This window comes from Macrosteles quadrilineatus, unplaced genomic scaffold, assembly GCF_028750875.1.
Source record: "Macrosteles quadrilineatus isolate MER2022 unplaced genomic scaffold, UCM_ALF_1.0 Scaffold_2__2_contigs__length_208266976, whole genome shotgun sequence".
Classification (NCBI taxonomy): Eukaryota; Metazoa; Arthropoda; class Insecta; order Hemiptera; family Cicadellidae; genus Macrosteles; species Macrosteles quadrilineatus.
Genome location: NW_026542595.1, coordinates 150,057,364 through 150,076,597, shown reverse-complemented (window position 1 = coordinate 150,076,597; position 19,234 = coordinate 150,057,364). Strand labels below are relative to the sequence as shown.

The 19,234-nt window shown below is 34.0% G+C and overlaps 1 protein-coding gene across 1 annotated transcript; it reads left to right on the top strand.

Annotated features, from left to right (window-relative positions):
- Positions 1–347: 347 nt before the first annotated feature.
- On the top strand, positions 348–13,743 carry LOC128986314 (uncharacterized). Its single transcript, XM_054406631.1, has 13 exons — positions 348–428; positions 1,300–1,429; positions 1,709–1,855; positions 2,647–2,825; positions 3,636–3,842; positions 7,719–7,940; positions 8,382–8,580; positions 9,050–9,257; positions 9,874–10,048; positions 11,272–11,382; positions 11,907–12,052; positions 12,613–12,847; positions 13,461–13,743. The coding sequence occupies exons 1-13, from the start codon at positions 420–422 to the stop codon at positions 13,674–13,676; spliced, it is 2,184 nt and encodes a 727-aa protein (XP_054262606.1). The 5' UTR covers positions 348–419; the 3' UTR covers positions 13,677–13,743.
- The last annotated feature ends 5,491 nt before the right edge of the window (positions 13,744–19,234 follow it).

The window sequence follows — 19,234 nt, the reverse complement described above, 5'->3', positions numbered from 1 at the left end:
TAATTTCTAAAAACACTTATACCTTAAACTAAAACTATGGCTTCGACATTCACTTCCTTTCAAAATTATCTTTCTTTCAACACAAATGAAATGAAAATCCGTCAAATGGTTGATTTAGAATCGTGAAAAAATTTGATCATCATAATTTGCATACAAGAGGATTTTATTGATTTGTTCAAAATTCTATACACGATTTAATGTGAATACCTCTACAAATATTTGACCGCTTTCAATAGTTTTATTTATTTCGTTCAGAATTTTTTTTTCTTCAAGTAGCCTATTAAATACATTTTCAGAAATCCAATTTTCTACGTGAGTAGTTTACACAGTATCCGTGGCAACAGGAATCGCAAAATCGTATTGTTTTTGTACAATCTACTAAATCTGTCGTTCTAAAATATCAGTATTATAATCTGGCAATGGCTGAGGTGAGTTGACTATCAAGTTAGGACAAATACCATTATAACTCTAATGTTATATCACACAATAATCTGTCTGTGCATGTTTGTGATATTTCCCAACGATAAATGAGATTGTGGTGAACTCGTTAACCAAATTATGTTATTCCTACATCGGGATCTAGGCCAGTAAAAATAGGTTTTTGCCCGAAAATAATTCCTGGAAAGCTGGACATAGTTTTGATCCTTTTGTTTTATATAGAAGTAAAAGGACTTGATGTTTTTCCACTTTTTTTTAGGTGAGCTTCTGACCTGGGACCACAAAAACCTTTCAAATTTGGGTTATTTTTTAGCTTTTGCTAAATCGTCAAAAGACTATCCATCCTACAGAAAAACATTTCGTAAATGAACTGTAGACCACAAAATTGCTCATTTATTGATAATCTGGTGATGAAAATCGAGCAAATAATACCTGACTTTTCGTCATTTAAATAAAAAATTATTGTATTAATAAAACATTGACCATTGCATTTTTAACATTTATATTACATCTCGAAAATTAATACCTATACTGCACATTATTATTTACAAAGTATCAAATTACAAAGTATTAATTACAATACAAATTACAAAAAAACTCATCAGACTTTTTGTCCAGGAATTATTTCTAGGCACAGCCAATTTTTTTACTAATTTTACTGGCCTAATCCCTGGATAAAACATGTAAGATAATGACTTTGAGAGCAAGTTTATATTTTTAAGATTTTTATGAAAACCGCTGATACTTTAAATTTTTTTCTTACTGAAGCGGACCAAAGTAGTTCGTAATAGTTGGTACTGTGCAGATTATTGAATAGAGTTTTCAGGTTTACTTGCAAATTAATACGAGTATTTTTAACAGTGCAAACCCATTCTTCTTCTTGACATTTGGAGGACATGCAACAAAATCCGAGCAGCTATATTCAGATCAGGTTTGGACTTGTGGAGCCACTACCTACCCTTAGACCCTGAAGGATACAGCCTTGTATCAGGTAATAAAATCTGTAACTTTTAAAATAATTGTTACATAAAAAGTAAATTTGATTTGCAATTAGACTAGTCAATTATTTTTATTAGCTAACAATAGTTGTATTATAAAAAAGCTTTTGGACTAAACTGCTCAAGTTTGAGTCTATCCTTTCAAAAAGAAGGTTGTGGATGTAGAAAAAAGTACAGTATACACTATAAGATAAATATGTTTTTAAGGGTAAATGATGATGATTCCACTTTTATTTCATATTATTCAAGTAGGATACACCTCTCAATTTCAGAGGCCAAGTTCGTCTCGGTGCTGGCGGGACCTTTGAAAGATGTTATCGGTCTCTCAGAGCAGGAAGTTCTGGAACTTGCTGATTACTTCAAAGCTCCTGATGGCAGAGTCCTCTATCGTCAGTTCTGTCAGGTCATCCACGATAACAGTAAGTGAATCAACAAATTAATTATTACAGTGTTTAGAATATAAGGACAAATTTTGGTTAGAATTTGAAAACTCGTGAAATAAGTGCTAAAAGATAAATGCGTACATAGGTAAAATGTTATGAAATGAAAGAACAAGTTTATTTTCTTACAAAAAGTTTCATAAAATTCAATCAATGTTATTAAATTCTTATGTGAAGCATGATACCAACGACAACCTAAAATGTCAAGTGGTCAATGGGTTGTAAAGAATTTCAAATCGTTCGGATTTCCATGTCTTGTTTTTTTTATATTTTGAATTTACCAGACAAATAACTTTAACTAATTGAGCCAACTAACCTTATTCCTCTACTTTTTTACCGTCTTAGCATGAAAAGTTCATAAATAACATACCAGCTTGAAAAGCATATTTGCTTTTCAGTATTTCATATTATGTAATACTGAAAAGCACTTCGTATTCGTGATGGTGTGTCTCTTCTCCACACATCCTTGTAATATTATGTTATCATTTCTGTGTTCTATAATCTAATTATCTTACTTGAATTTTGCTGACAAGTTGATAAGTTATGCTGACCTCCCTCTAATAGAATAGTTCCGGTTATATTACAAATAATAATGTACTATTTAATCCGGCCAATAGTTTTAAACGGTAATTGATAAATTTTCATTGACTGTGAATCTGTCAAGTAAAACGACTCACCACATTAAGAAAGCTATATGAACGACCTTACATATCTTACACTTATGCGTATTTAAATAACTGTTTGTTCAAGTGTTAATCTTTTCATCTTAGTTCCAGACTTTAAGCAGTACGCTCCTCTGGTGTGCGGACTGGAGTGGGAGGACCCTTATCATGTTAACTCTCTGTCCATGGCTGAAGAGAGGAGAATTATGCTGTTGCTGACCAAAATAGCAACTCTAGTGAAGGCTAGGAATCTTGTGCTGCTACCTCATTTCCAGGACTATGAAATTGTAAATAGCTTTTGTTACGTGTTGTAAAATGTTTATAGCCATAGTTTAGTGTTTAAATGACATTATAACGTCATTGCAAACCTTACCGTTTGAAAGTGTCAACGCATTTTATGTTTGTGGATATTCATAATTCACATACTACTAGTTAGGTACGACAGTAAAAAATACATTGTCCCAACTCTAAATTCTTAGAAATTTAATAATTCAGTTTTGATTAGGTTTCGATAATTGGAAATTACTACGTCAATGAGTATTTTTTTTTATTTATTAACAATATTTGTAATAAGCTACTTCTTTCTTTCTTTTTTTTTTCTACGCCAGTGGCATTTCACACGAGAAGTTACGAGAGATCAAAGTTTAGTGGATGTGCCGGGGATTGAACCCGTCCCTCCCGCACCGAAGTCCGAGACGCTAACCACTAGGCTAGCAACACAACCACATAATACTATAAGATTACTCAAGCCTTTAATTATTAGTTTACCAAACAATAGTTCATTCGTTGTAAAAATAACTAACATTTACAATAACAGCCCAATAATGAATAAAATAAATACTTAAATATTTTTTGCTTCAAGTATTATGTTCATTGCTGATTATCTGGTCCTTCATACCGATTCATAATTTTGTGCATTTTTAGGTCCAGATAAACGAAATACACGTTTAGAAATAACTGTGCCACCCACTGATTCTAGCTATTTCCTTGACCAAATAGCTTAGCAAATGTGCAGTGATTAATGACACCTCGCTTCTAGAACCAATAAGGAACAAAAATTAAACAGCTTACATATTTCTTAATCACAATACTCTCAGATTGCCAAGAACCACGGCACTATCACGATCTCCCACTTTGCCCGAATACTTCACTTCCTCAAGATCTTCGTTGCCCCGGATGAGTTCCGCCTCCTGGTCCGCAAGTTCCTTAAGGATGGATACACGGTCAACTACATGGCCTTTGTGTCTGCACTTCAGTATGTCTACCAGTATATGGAGAGATGCGGCATCACTGACCTTGGCGGGGTAACTAACATAGTACTCTAGTAATACGTAGGACTAGTTATAGTAATTTAGATTGATCCTGATCTTATTTTTTTTAAGAACATCTATGTAATTTTAATGTAACATAATTTAAGAAAAAAATTGCTTGGAATCGGCAGGGTGCACACTGGAGAAACCCGTTTCAGGAAACTGATTTCATGAAATTGGTTTCAAAGAAACTGTTTCTTTACCAAATGCACACAGAAGAAACGCGTTTCCATCAGATTTGTCTTTGTGATGGATTCGGATGATGATGATGTGGTTATTTTGTGGTGGTGGCTAAAGAAAAAGAAAAGAAGGAAGTATTGGGTTCACCCGTTGATCAGGGATGGTCAACACAGTACTTACGTAGTAGCTCGTCTATTGTGCAGTGATCCTGTCAAATTTAAGGATTATTTTAGAATGTCGAAGCCTCTTTTTGAACGTTTGGTGGAATTAGTTAGCCCAGTAATAACGAAGAAGGACACCAACTGGAGGTTAGCTCTCAGTGCTGAGGAAAAAATAACAATAACACTGAGGTAAGTCAAAACCCTTTAATCATTGTCAAATTTATCGCATTAAACATAAAACAAAAACAGTTAGTTATTCTAAGGGTTTATTAAGAAAAGGTGCCAGTTCAGTATACAGTCGATCATTTCCTTCATCAATGTAGTTTTGACGAGGTAGAACCGGAAGCGGATTGGATAGTGATTGTCCAGACTCCACCGACCATGACTGTGGACTGACCGATGGTGGCTGATATGTCCATGCTGGTTCATCAATCTGATCAATCAAATTAAGAACATCCCTCCGAAATTTCTTGAATTGAGGTACAGTCATGTCTTCCACATCTGGGAGTATACTCAATAAAAACTGTTTTCTAGGATTCTCACTAACGACTTTTTTTTTTGAATTTATGTAATCCAATACTACTTCATCAGCATTTACTGGCTTGACTGTCTTTTTTGGGGGGTGGTGAGGCGTGGTTTTCTTTTTTCCAATTGTACAGGAACTTCCTGCCTCAATTCCTTTGTTGGTCTCTTCTATACCTTCCTCAGCTGGTTCCTCTAGTAAAGGTAGAACATCGTCAACACGTTCTTCCTCGGCTGCTGATGAGTCGGCCGCCGTGGGTGGTAGAGACGGTAGGTTACTAGGCTGATCGATTCCTTTCGCAGTCACGTACGGTTTGAGGAACATCATAGCTTGTAGAAGAGGCCATGGTTTCTTTTTGGCCTTGGCACCAGACGGGGGTAATTTAAGATTCCTCGTAAATACAATTCTCATGTTCCTCCAACTGTCTTTGCATTCCTTCACTGAAACAAAACATTAAATTAATTAAATGATTCCATTGACAAACTTAATTTTAACACAGAGGATACGCGTCCGGTAACCAGACGTGGATTAGGCGTCCGGTAGTGACGTCACTGGGTTGTGGGGTCCCGGAACCAACCGGAACGCCATTACCACAACGATACGCTATTCGGCCAGCGTTGTTCGTGGTGTAGTGGATAGAGTGCTCGGCTGATAACCATGAGGTCCTTGGATCGAAACCTACCGGTTTCTTTAACTTTTTGTCCCAGATTTTGCTTTGAATGTAATTCCTTCTTAACTGTACATCTTTTGTTAGAATTTTTGGTATTTGTAATTTTATGTTATCAAGAGAATTGAGCCTTCATTTGAATTTTTTCATTATCAGCAAGTTTGGTTGGTTAGGTTAGGTTATGACAGTAACTGCCGGACGCCTAATCCAGGTCCGGTTACCGGACGCGTATCCTCTGCGTAATTTTAATTACATTATTTAAATAATTTGTCAATCAACTGTAAATAACGAATTAAATATCATTAAATTTAATTAATAGGTATAATTAATTAATGTTATTTTAATTACATTAATTAAATCTATTAATTAAATTTAATGGCATTTAATTAGTTATTTACAGTTGATTGACAAATTATTTAATTAATGTAATTAAAATTACATGAATTAAATCTATTAATAAAATTAGTTATTTACAGTTCTAATTTGAACTTTTTTTTAGGTACCTTGCTACTGGTAACTCGTTCAAATGTTTGGCCCAATATTTCATGAGAGGAGAACGAACTATTGGTGTGGTTGTAGAGGAGACTACAAAGGCAATATGGAGTTGTTTACAACCACTGTACATGCCCGTTCCTGACGAAAATATGTGGAAGTGCATAGCAAATCGCTACCTAGAACTTTGGAGTTTGCCGAACTGCATCGGTTCAATAGATGGGAAACATGTCAGAGTCCAAAAGTTTAAACATGCAGGATCATCTTATTATAATTATAAGGGTTATCACTCAGTTCAAATTATGGCTTGTGCTGATGCAGATGGCTGTTTTACAACCATTGATGTGGGAGATCTAGGACGAAACAGTGATGGGGGTGTGTTCCGTACTTCACGTTTAGGTCGATGGTTGGATCGAGATGAGTTGAATGTACCACAACCACATCCTCTACCTTTTGACGCTAATGAGGCTCCCTTCCCATATTTCTTTGTTGCCGACGCAGCATTTCCTCTTAAAAAGTACCTTATGAAGCCGTACCCTAGAGCTGCTTTGACAGACGAACAACGAATTTGCAATTTTCGATTGACTTTAGGTCGCAAGACAGTAGAGTGCGCTTTTGGAATGCTCAGGTCAAAGTTCCGTATATTTGATGTCCCTATTGGTTGTTCTGAGAAAGTGGTAAAGCCTATAGTTGCAAGTGCCTGTGTTTTGCACAATTACATCCGGAAATCGGAAGGTGTTGCATATCAACGTTCCTTACCAGAATTTAAGGGAAGTGATGATCCAAATGTATGTCACCGTATCGTGGATAAAAACTTAAAAACAGCAAAGGCTATGAGGAATTATCTTAAGGCATATTTCTTGATTCCAGGCATAGCAATTCAACCACAATGGGAGTTAACTGATGAAAACAGTGATTAGGTACAGACCATAGTGTTGTTGGATATAAGTATGTACAAGGGCTAAACTGCTTTATCTAACAATGTATCTATCACTTAAAGTTAGCATATTGTCTATCGTTTTGTACTTATTGAAATATATAATAAATATAATAAATACCTGATGAGTTCAATTCTTGTGCCACTTTCTCCCAAGCTCTTTGTACTTTATCCCTGTTGCTGTACTCCTTTAGATGGAAATCATATAAGCAGGGATGGTTTTCTACAGCTTCTGCTAACTTCCCTTGAAAACAGATGTCTGCCATACTAAAAAACTTCACACGCGTATTGTGGTTAGCACCAAAACTTTATTTAATTTTACGTCGTAGTTAATAAAACCACTAGAAACGTGAAACTGAAGCCTATACGAAATCTGTTTTTTGGATTTCGTGTATACCAGTTGCAAGAAACCAATGAAATTACAGTTTCATGCAACGCAGTGTGCACTGTCCTGTGTTAAACTAATCCATCCGTTGCAAGCAACTAAAGTTTCTCGTTTCACGAAACCGGTTTCATGTAACGGGTTTCTCCAGTGTGCACCCTGCCTAACTATAATCTCTTGATGGAAATGTAAGCACCAAAGATAACTGATCCTGAATTTCTGTTCATGATAATATTAAGGTTTATTGCATGAGTGTTAAAGGTAAAGGTAAAATGTACATAAATGGGCAAGTGATTACTAAATGGAGGGCCTATTATGTCGACTTGGATGTAGCATTGCGTTGAATTACATTAATCTTGTAAAATAGTGATTTAAATTTCGCCGTTGTATTTCTTAGCGTCACCATCTGTCTTCGTTAGACAGATGTCAAAGATTGCCCACTTTAAATAAACGAACGAACAATTTACCCTATGATGTGTAACACACTCTTAATGTAAATCATATCATACTTTCCCTATCAATTTACAGGAAGTGTTGCCGAACTTTCAAGGCCGAGCTCTGACGGCCGAGCTTCCCAAGTTACCGAGACCTGAGGTAGGCACTGTGCCTACAGACGCTGTGTTTGGTGTACAGAAGATATTCCACCCTGTGCTCAACAAACCTAGGAACCCTGAATCACTCAGTACAATCATCAGCAGAATTCAGCGTTACGTCTACACTGAGGGAGTCCGCATCGGACAGTTCTTCGGGGTAAGTATGGGTCCGTAAATATGTTCTGTTAGGTCTCATCAGCTACACCGATGTAACTGACATATTTCCTATTCATATTTTACATTTTTACATTTTTGACTACATTTTAGCTCTTGGTTTAGGTTATTGAAATATTATTAGAACGTTATATTTGACTTTTTTGCTTAATTTTAACAAGCTGTTATGCAACATTACAATAAAAATAATTCATTCATTATCACATTAAGAAATATACAATGACCCAAAAGAAGGTCCCAATAAAAAAGTCTTTACACGATCAATACAAATAGGTTGAACAAAACTACAAATACATTGATTTTTTACCAACTGTTTCTTGTAAACAACACAGAAGCTACTAAGTGATGCTAGAACAAGAAGTGAACGAAATGTTATATTTTTCACCAGTAGTTTTTTTCGTTAATACTTCTGATTCCTCTCCAGGACTTTGACCACACTAACTGCGGTCGGTTACCCGAGTCCGCGTTTCGTCGCTGTGTAGACATGATGGGAGTTGGCGAGGCTGGTACGAGAAGGTACAACTTGACCTCTGAGGAGATGAATGACCTTGTCGACGCCTACAGAGACCCTCTGGATCCCACCAGAGTGATGTGGCGTGTGTTTGAGGACGACATAGAGGCTGGTGAGTGTTAGCAAGAGTTAAACTTAATTAACTATAGCTGTAGACCTTCACATTATCAACGACCTAACATTTGCTACAAATATAAAGTAAATTAATGACATAAGGTGGGTAGCCGTTATAGTTCTCACCTTCAAATCTGAAGGCCAATGGTTCAATTTACAACAAGATAAATCCTGAAACCATTTTAATTAAGCTGTCAATTAATTAAACTTTCTAACATAATGTTGACGTTCGATACTAACAAGACCAAGCAATAGCAACTCAATTAATGTAACATTTAACTTAGGAATATAAAGACATATTTGTAAGCATTTTCCAATAAACGTGAAGTACTTAACGACAAGGATGACCAAATAAGATAAAATTATAAAGGTGGACAGTGATGATATTAGAACCAATAATACTATTACAACGCATTATCAACAATGGTAGCAAAATTATTTTACTGTAACCATTCTGTTGTTCCCAGTATTTACCAAGAAAGGCCTAGAGCGCCTGCCAGACTACCATGTGGACTGTCCTCCAATGGAAGTCAGAGATTTGCCAAGAAGAGGGAACGTATACAGCGGACTGTCAGAGGACCGTATGGTCTCGTGTGAGGATGTAGTCAGGATAGTGAAAGACAAGATACGCAGAAATGGCTTGAACCTACTTCCGGACTTCAATGATTTTGATAGGTTAGTGGGAATATTGGTCACGCATATCCGATGTACAAGGAAATCTTAAATACTTTTTGATAGGTTATTCACTTCAAAAGTTTGCGTTAACTGAAAAACGTATTTTTTCTAGAATTAATTGTAAGTGCTTATGAAGATTTGGGTGGTCATGGTTTCTCAACTGTTCTTATACATTGAGTTGCACTAAGTGCTATTGTATACGCGTCAACGGTAACAACCAGATAACACAAAACCATCTTGTGAATTTCGCACCTATTCCCTTAGTCCAACTAATTAATTAACAACGCAAGTTTTGTCACTCCGTTTTATGCATTAAACACAGTTTATTTTCCATTATTCTTCATTACTTTACCGTGTACTTTTTTAACTTTAAATAATAATTTACCGTTCAAAAATTCATTACGGACTAAGGTGAGACGTGTATATGCATTGTTATGATTAGCTCCGGCCTATACGTCAGTTTATACCTCGACTGTCTATGTGTCCTAGGATTGAGCATTGACTACCACGTAGAGTGAACTTACAAGAAACCTAGTAATGATCTATATTTCAAGCTTTAAATATATATCTCATACGCTCAATCTTTCTAATCACTACATTCGCTTTCTGTTCTCAGAGCTAGAAATGGCCATGTAAACCGTAACCAGTTCCGACAAGTATTGAAGCTCAATTGTATCTTGTTGTCGGACGAGCAAGTGTATTCTTTGGAGCAGCGCTACTTGGACGAGTTGGGCCTTAACTACTTCCAGTTTATGAAGGAGGTTGATCCTTATCCTGAGCCACAGCCTCTGGTATAATATTTATTTTTAACTTTAAACAACAACAAACACAGCTTTATACAGCTTTAAAAATAATATACAGGGTTAGTAAAAAGTGTGGAGACCCCCTGTTATTTTTTTAACAGCCCATAGTAGAAAAACTAAACTCGGCACACCATTATGGCATGTTATGAAGTACTTTTTGGTCATAACCGCCACTTGGTGTTCATCCCCAAAATGGGGGATTTTGGGGAAAACTAAGAAATTTCAAATACAAAGACCCGTCGAGTGACCCCTCATTTTGAAGGTCCTGGTAAAAAAAACCAACAACGCAAACTAGAGGTCTCTATCTCAGTTCAGTACAAAATGGCAGCCAATTGAAATTCTCATAAGTTCCCAAACCCAAAATGGGGGATTTTGGGGGAAACTCAAAAATTTTAAATGATAAGCCCTATCGAGTGACCCCTCATTTTGAAGGTCATAATAAAAGAAAACTAACAATGCAAACTATAGGTCTCTTAACACAGTAAAATAAGGCAGCCAACTGAATATAAAACTGCAAGTTATTTCCGATTTCTAAAGATTTCAATCAGCTTCCATTTTTTACTGGATTGAGATAGAAACCTCTAGTTTGCGTTGTTAGTTTTCTTTTACCAGGACCTTCAAAATGAGGGGTCATTCGATAGGTCTTTGTATTTGAACTTTTTTAGTTTCCCCCAAAATCCCCCATTTTGGGGATGTACACCAAGTGACGGTTATGCCCAAAAAGTACTTCATAACATGCCATAAAGGTGTGCCGAGTTTAGTTTGTCTAGTATGGGCCGTTAAAAAAATAACAGGGGGTCTCCACACTTTTTACTAACCCTGTAAATTATATATTATTATTAAGTTAAATAATATATAATATAGGAGAACAATCCACTACATTGGAGTTTTGTTCCCTACACTAACGAAATGTATTTGTTTTGGAAGGGAGTGGCTTAACTCAAAATTGTAGAGCGATTTTAGGATTTATTTGCCTGAAAACGAGGGATACGCTTTCTCTTCATTACAATATTTGTTACAATATTTTATTATTTTATTAAACACAATGTTTTCGCTCTACTTTAATAATTGACAGGTCAGGCTTGAGTCACTTTAAAAATACATTTATATACAAATATTATTTAACAGAAATACTTAGGAATATGGAATGGTTATTGTCCTCATTGAACATAATGTATATTAATATATTTTTTTTAACCTTTTACCACCAGTATGAACAAATGATAGCAGACAGAGTGAAATTAAACACAAGAGAATTTACAATGCCCGTTAAAGCTCAAGAAAGGGATATTGTTGCCATTTTAGCCAAGATCAAGAAACAGGTACTAGCATATTTATTAATACTATTTATTAATAGCTATAATATTTGCCTCGGCAATTGCTAAAGCTCAAATAGTTTTACTACATACTATAAATATTATTAATTATTAAATATAAGTATTACTAAATACCATAAATTCTACTATGGATTTATAATATAAAAGTATTATCGTCTTGGGATAGTAAATGTATTTTAATTACTAGTAAAAGTATTATGACCATGCAAAATGAGTATCTATTAAATCCAAGCTAATTAGTCGGATATATTTGTAGGGGATTGGTAGTAGTAAGGGTTTGTTAAAATAGCTGGACAATGATTCCTCTAATATACTAAGCTTTTAAAGTTTATACTAATAGAAAAGTCCTTCTATTATGAACATACAGTTATTTTGAGGCTAATGGTCATATCCATTACCATAGCAGACGATTTACATTATTTCTCCTACTATAAAAGAGTGGCTGTTTAATGATTAGCGCAGCATTATTTTAAAAACATCTTACGATATGATTAATGTGTTTTCAACAGCTTATTTGCTATCGTGTGAAGCTTTCGCAGTTTATGTCCCAATACGATCTTCACAACCAGTTGGTTATATCACGCCAAAACTTTGACAGAAGTTTGGATGAAAAACTTTGTCTTACGCCAACTGAGAAACAGATAATCATGCAAGTGTGAGTATTCTATAATTTAAATTAGTTGATATTTCATGCTGTGTAGATATACAGTACAGTTAGTGATGATTGTACGGGACAGTGCCAAGTATTCACTAGTTTAGCTGTTGAAATTGACTAGACTAAACAGAAAAGAAAACAGACGGGAGATGGAAAGGGTGCTGTAAGAAAGAATTACTTTGGGAGCATACTTGTACAGGCTGTTGAAACGGACAGGTTTCTGGTAAATGATTTCTGTGCTGTGAAATAGAAGCTATTGTACACGATGGAAAAGCTTTGGACGGGACACAACCTGTTGTGAATATAACGCAGCAACAAGAAAATGTCGATTGAACTCTATTTTGGGAATATATAAGAATCTACGAGTGAATTGGTACGGCGTGTGCTTTTGCTACGTGTTGTTTCGCTGCGTATCGTGTGCCATATAGTTTAGCAGATTCAATCCGACAACAGAGAAAGCAATCGCCAGAATCATTCCCGGTCGTTTGCTATCATTTTCGATTGTTTAGTGAAGCCTAAGTGTAACAAAACAAACCAAAAAAATACTTCTTTTGACACAGGTTCGCGTCTCCTACTAGACCGGAGTGTGTGGAATACCAACGCTTCTGTAACACCGTGGAGGAGGCATTCTCTCAGCCACTCCTGGAGAGAGCTCCTCTGCTGGAGCCACTGCAGCATGTAGCTTGTCACGACGGGAAACACAACTTCCTCAACTTCGAGGAGCGACAGCTGGTGTCGTTGGCGCTGGAGAATATAGCGGCCAAGCCAACAGATGCATTGCTGGATATTTTTAAGGTAACCTTTTATGTTAACTTTAATTTTGTGTTGTGTGGAGATTTAATTAACTAAATAAAATTTCAGCTAAATGTAAGTAAGTGCGTAATTTTCAATTAGATTATAGTACGATATGAGTTTTGAATAGAGTGATTCCTTCTGTGTAGCTTGACTAAGATCAGCCGTATCTTTAGCAAGACATAGACTCAAAAGCCCAAAGATCATCCGGACACGGTGTACTACTATCAATAAGGGATTACTTTATCTGGGTCAAAACCGAGACCCAGGGAAAACCTTTTAAATGCTACGCAAGCATGTCTACTTAGCTACTTAACTACTTTGAAAGATTAATGTGGAGTTTTTATTGTGATACATATTGCAGCTGACCAATAATAACTCAATAGAGCTAAATTATAACACATTTAAAATAGTTTAGACGTAATTGAACCAAAGTTTGGATAGAAAAATAACAGTACCTAGCAAGCTAACACCTGAGGGTCAAGCAAGATACACCATCGTTTCCAAATCCAATGTTAGTATTTGATTGACAAATAAGCCACCACATCTTTTTAGTATTATCTTCCATATTATATTTCTTTAATACTTCTTCTGATTTCTTGTCGTTTTCCCGCAGTCCATTGATCGCCACAACTGCGGGACCGTTAACCAGAGCGAGTTCCTCAGAGCCCTGACTGTCCTATGTCTACACACTCTTGTGTCAGCCATCCAGTTCGAGGCTCTGGTCAAATGTTTTGCCAAACCCAGGGGTCTCAGAGACGAAGTGGACTACAGAAACTTTGTCGATGCGATATCCATCGTAAAACAAAACTGGAAGGCAAAGAATATCTAAGGGCGATACATTTTGTTCATGATTAAATTATTGTTTTTTTTCTCGAAATATAGTTAAATTATCTGTTGTTATCTTTATTAAAGATAGAAATTGATATTTAATTTGTATGTAAACGTTGTAGTCAGATCTATTGTAATATCAACGTAGTTGATGTAAGAATCGGTTTAAACAGGTATAGGATCAACCTATCCTATACCTGTTTAACTCATTGGCTTTTATAACCAAACCAAACTTCAAGGTCAAGTTATTGTGTACTAAATCATATATTATGTCACATCAACTAAGACAGTAACAAAAGTAAGCGTAAAAAATATTTTTTTAAATTTAGCACACTGTTTGAGTAGTTCATTACATTATGCTATATTTTCGTAATGAATTCGATACAACTACTCCATATGGATGAAATGTCCATCCGAATCTCAATAATACGATGGATACAATGTTAGTATCTTTCAAAATTTTCTCAAGTAACTTCAAAAACTACCGTATGCAGTAATGATTCGCTATAGATTGTGGACCTTGGATCTAGAAGATTCGTTTGTTTGATAAAATCTAAAAATTGCCTTCCACCTTTATTGACATAACATTTTAATAATAACAAAAAGGCTGCTAGGAAAAACTGGGAATGAAAACGAGTGCATCACTGATACAAGTACCGTGCAAGACGTATGACCGGAACTGTCGAATCAATCCGGAAGTAATATCCGGCGACCCTCCTGACCATCTTCCCTTGGTAAATAACTATCAGAATATCAGTTTTGACGAAATAAACTAGACGCATTTAAAGTCTATCATGCAACGTCCATTTTAAATGTGAATACAATACTTTTTATAAACTTGCCATTAAAATCGCTTATTCGGTTAATCGGTTATTTCCAAAAAGGAAATACAGTATAACTACTTACATGGAATGTGTCCATTTGTGTGATATGCTAAGATTAAACAAGGTGATATAATTTTTAAATTCAATGGTTATATAATTAAATTTTTAAATGCAATTTCAAAGAAGTAACTCAATACAGCTTGACAAGCAAGCGGATTTATTAATCAAATTTGTCGTTTTAATATTGACTCTTGGAATATTAGAAAAGTGATTATTTGCAAATTTAACATCGGTACATTATATGTGAATCAAATCAAATAATTGATGCAAATAGGCTTACAGTTATTTATTGAACTACTCACTATTGTTTTACTTTCTTATTACGTCAAAATTATACCAACATTTTACTCTCTAGCACTACATACACAAACACATTCTGACAAGTTTTCTTTTAAAATGTTTTAAATCGTTCATATAACAAGTTGTCACTTGTACGTCACTATGTCATGCATAAAAACAGTTATAATTGGGGAATAAATACCACAGGGCTTAATTATTAGGAGAGGAGGCTAAGGTTATTTCAAACTCATGCATTTCCCTGTTGAGAAATAGTCACAGTTTCTAAATAGATCTATTATGAAACAATATTTATACGGTTTGGTGAAACGCATTGTATGGTTAGTGACTAACTTAAATTGTTGCATTCAATTGTTCATCACTTTAAATGCGATTGTTTTGTGCATTATTACACATAATTTTGTATAACACCAACTGATTCTAAATCTCCACCCCTCCCACCATTCCACGGCCTACTTGTTAAACACTGACTCGCTGCCATTATTCACCGCTATCTACAAAACACAGTGTTGTTGGTTTTCTGTCACAGATTATTACAGAAAGTCAACACTGTTTTGTTTATAATGCATAAATGGGCTGAGAGCTAAGCTATAATATTAAAAAAATATTTTTTAATGCTAGTCATGGATATAGTTCTTAATTATAATTTGGGAATCACTTATACTGTACAACCAAAGATAGTGGTTTTATTTTATCATATTCGATGTTTTAAAAAAAGAATAATTTATACACGTATCTATATAGTTTAAATAACTCCCTATAAACACCCAAAACTGTTTTAAAACAACTACATTCCTAATAAATCTACATTGTTAAGAATTCATTCTTTTAATTTATTTTTACTTATCGAGCATTAATTTTGTAATATCGTGTTAGCTTAGGTTAGGCCATACCAGAACAACTATACTAGAAATCAATTTACTGTTGTACATTATTTATTGTACCAGGGGACCAAGCTTCGCTTGGATTGATTTAAACATTTAATTTATTAGATAAGTTATTTGGCTAAATTAAAGATATTTATTGTACATATTGTACTGTAATCAATGTGATAAAATTATAGATGATACAAATGAAACAAATATACATATATAATTGTGATATACCTAGGTTATCAGCTCTTTTATTACAAGGCATTGTCCATAACATAGGCACTTTAAATGGCTGTAGAGCGGTAACGGGATTTTCCAAGCCATGTAACAAACTCTAATCGATTTCTCGTGTCCAAATACCCCATAATAAACAAAAAAATTTAAACCCTAGGACTAAAATAAAAGTTTGTCCGTACACGCAATTGGTTTAGATTATAGGATTTGCAATTCACATGATAATATTATATGGTGAAAACTCATTCCCCGCTTAAAACTGGAAAATGCTCTAATCCTTATATCGTTACTATGTAATACTAGTAGTCAACAACAATCCTAACTTCTCGTCCATTAATTAACCAAAAGTCATTGGTAATATAAGTAATGGATTTCCAACAGTTATCGATAGGAGGTAAATCCATCGTTCTTGTACAAAACGTCTTTTGATTAAATGAATCCTATTTCCATATTTGTTATAAGGCCTATCATAAACAAAACTAAGCCAAACTGAACTAATCTAACTTAAATAAATTGCCAAAGCACAGTGTAAGGAATCTCCAAAAAAATACCGTATTGCTTACAATGATGATTTATAACAGCGATAGCGCTATTATGTCATCTACAAATGATAAAAAATCCAATAAATGATCATCTAACTAATTAATCTAAAATTACCTATCAGGACCATATTTTATATTTAAATCCTTAGTACCAATACTATGTAAACATATAGATCCTCTGAATAGTAGAAGCTGATTTATATTTTAACTGAAATAGTAAAACCTATTAGCAGGGGACTTCATCATGGCGACCATGATTCTACGTCCAAACAGACAACAGTTCAGTCTTTTCCCTGGTACCTAGAAGTGGATCCAAGACCACCTCGATCAGACAGTGTTCTTCTTCTAGGAAATAGTCTGTGTATGTTACTAAAAACCGTATGCACGTTTATACAAAAATATCTATTACAAAAATCGAAATATTTTTTGACGAAAATCTGTTTATTTACTTTGATATATGTGTATAAGGGAACGACGTGAATCATTTACCGAGTGAATTTAGAACAATTTATCAATTTACAACAATTTATTTAACAATTTAACAATTTATTTTTAACAATTTAGAACAGTGACAGGTGGATAGAAGTGGGAACAATTTACACACTTGGTTACAGTTATTACTCCTGACAACCACGTATGCGTGGTAATTAAATTTACTTACATTTACATTCTTTTCCTATTTAATCAAGAGTTTACTTTTTTATCCAGCTTAGTAACAGAATTAATGAGTTTTAGAAAAGTTTCTAACAAAGCTTAAAAAAAATTCAAATGTAATATTAGTGATAATACAAAATCTTTAAATCACCAAGTTAACAAAACTTGTCGGCGAGGTCCAATTGATTCAAAAAATCAATTTACATTTTTTCCCTTTTTTCTTTTTAACAAAAGTAAATATTTCTAGTACTGGCAGGCACCTATCTATACATAATAATGGCAGCAGAAAAGCAAAATTCTAAATATAGTTTGAAAAATTGCTTTCTCATTTATCTGACTTCGAATCAATGCTTTATATGACGTTGTCTTTGTTCTCCTGGTTTATTGACCAGGAGTTTCTAAATATTGAAGAGGCAGTGTCTAACTGGAGAAAAAAGTATTATCGTTTGTTCCTTGTGTCCTGAACGTTTGATGAATTGTTTAGCTATTACTAAAGGCTTTTACATTAAAAAACTAGTTAGATATAAAAAACTATTTTTAAAATAATCAACAAAGACGTTAAAAGTTGTTTGATATTAAAAGTGTTCATTCATTTTTAAATTTTGTACCTACAAGTATCAATATTGCAAGACTGCAAGCAAAATAATTTTAAACATAAGCCCGAGCAAGATCTGTTTTATAGTTTAGGGTTAAATGATAATTTAAAAAAAAATTTAAGTTTTTTTTCTACACAGTTCCCGTAAGTGAACTAAAGTATTGATTTAAATTGTAACAAATCATACTTTGTAAATCAGCTACATAGATAAAAATAAACTAATATGGATATTAACCTGTATAAATATATTTTTTGACACCTGAAAATATAGTGAATGCTTCTTATTAACACAGAGAACTTTTTATTGTATAAAGGGCCTAAAATATAACTTTCGTTAAATATATTTATTTTTATAAGTTACACGTAGATTTGCCTAATTTCTTTACTCTTGTGAGTAAATTTTAATCAATTTAGAACTCTTGACCAATTTCTTAACCAAAGCATTTCATAATCAAATTGGATAAACTTTTCTCATCAAAATTAGGAAATGTTCTCCCAAGAAATACAAATTTTCAATCATAATAATTTCTCAACTAAGTTATCTATATTCTTTTTTTACTTATTAATTATAAATATCAAAGGCCATATTCTACCAATTAATAGTTTCTAATGAGATGTACTTTTGCAAAAATAGTTTTGAAAGCTCGAAATGCAGTAATTCTTTAAGTTGCAGTTGTATAAAGGTCGTGTAGTTCATCAATTTATCTTAGGATAACTGGGAAGTGCTCAGTAAAAAAATACCACGCTTATACATGTGTTTATCATATTTAATTTCTAGATTAAAATTAAATATCATTTAGTTAAAGTTTTAATTTAATACGAAACAATTAGAGAAATTAGTTATTACTGTTTCAGTAATAACCAATCATGTTTTGAATGGAAACTTATTAAAATTTTAAACCTATGCTAAATAGTATCGCTTTGTCTCAGTTTAGAGTATTGCTTTTTTGAGTTTACAGTAGCAGAATTTTCTTAAATATATTGAGTAAAGAACAAACATATTTTTAAAAATTTGACGTTTAAAAGTGTATTCATTAATGAAGCCACAGATTACGGCTTCAAAAGCCAAAACTCGAGTCATCAGTGGCCCTTTATTTCCGTAGCAGCTCTAACAAAGAACGAGCCAGAGCTGCGGCGGACATTCTTGTATGTATGTATCAAGTTTGTCGGTGGTCAAATTTCTTTGTTAATTGGCTTTTATTTAATTATATATGTGCGGATAATAATACTATTTTTTTTGTCAAAGAACATTCCTTTACGAAATCTTTCAAACTAAGTAAGAATGATTGAAAGTTTAGTAATTTATGTTTTTGTCTATGCAATATAACACAAAGTTTCAATTGAGTAAGGCTTCGCTTTCTATCCTAGTGCGAGATAAATACAAATGAAGAGAAAGTTTACAGAGAGTTCGTCCTTTTTGAAGCGAAACCTCTTTGAAGCAATGCTAAGTTTTATCAGACTAAGTTTGGTTCCCTCTTGTT

Excerpts from the sequence above, each read along its gene's own strand:
- LOC128986314 (XM_054406631.1), top strand. Across the intron at positions 1,430-1,708 it reads AGGATACAGCCTTGTATCAG|AGGCCAAGTTCGTCTCGGTG; the intron begins GTAATAAAATCT and ends TCTCAATTTCAG. Across the intron at positions 1,856-2,646 it reads TCAGGTCATCCACGATAACA|TTCCAGACTTTAAGCAGTAC; the intron begins GTAAGTGAATCA and ends TTTTCATCTTAG.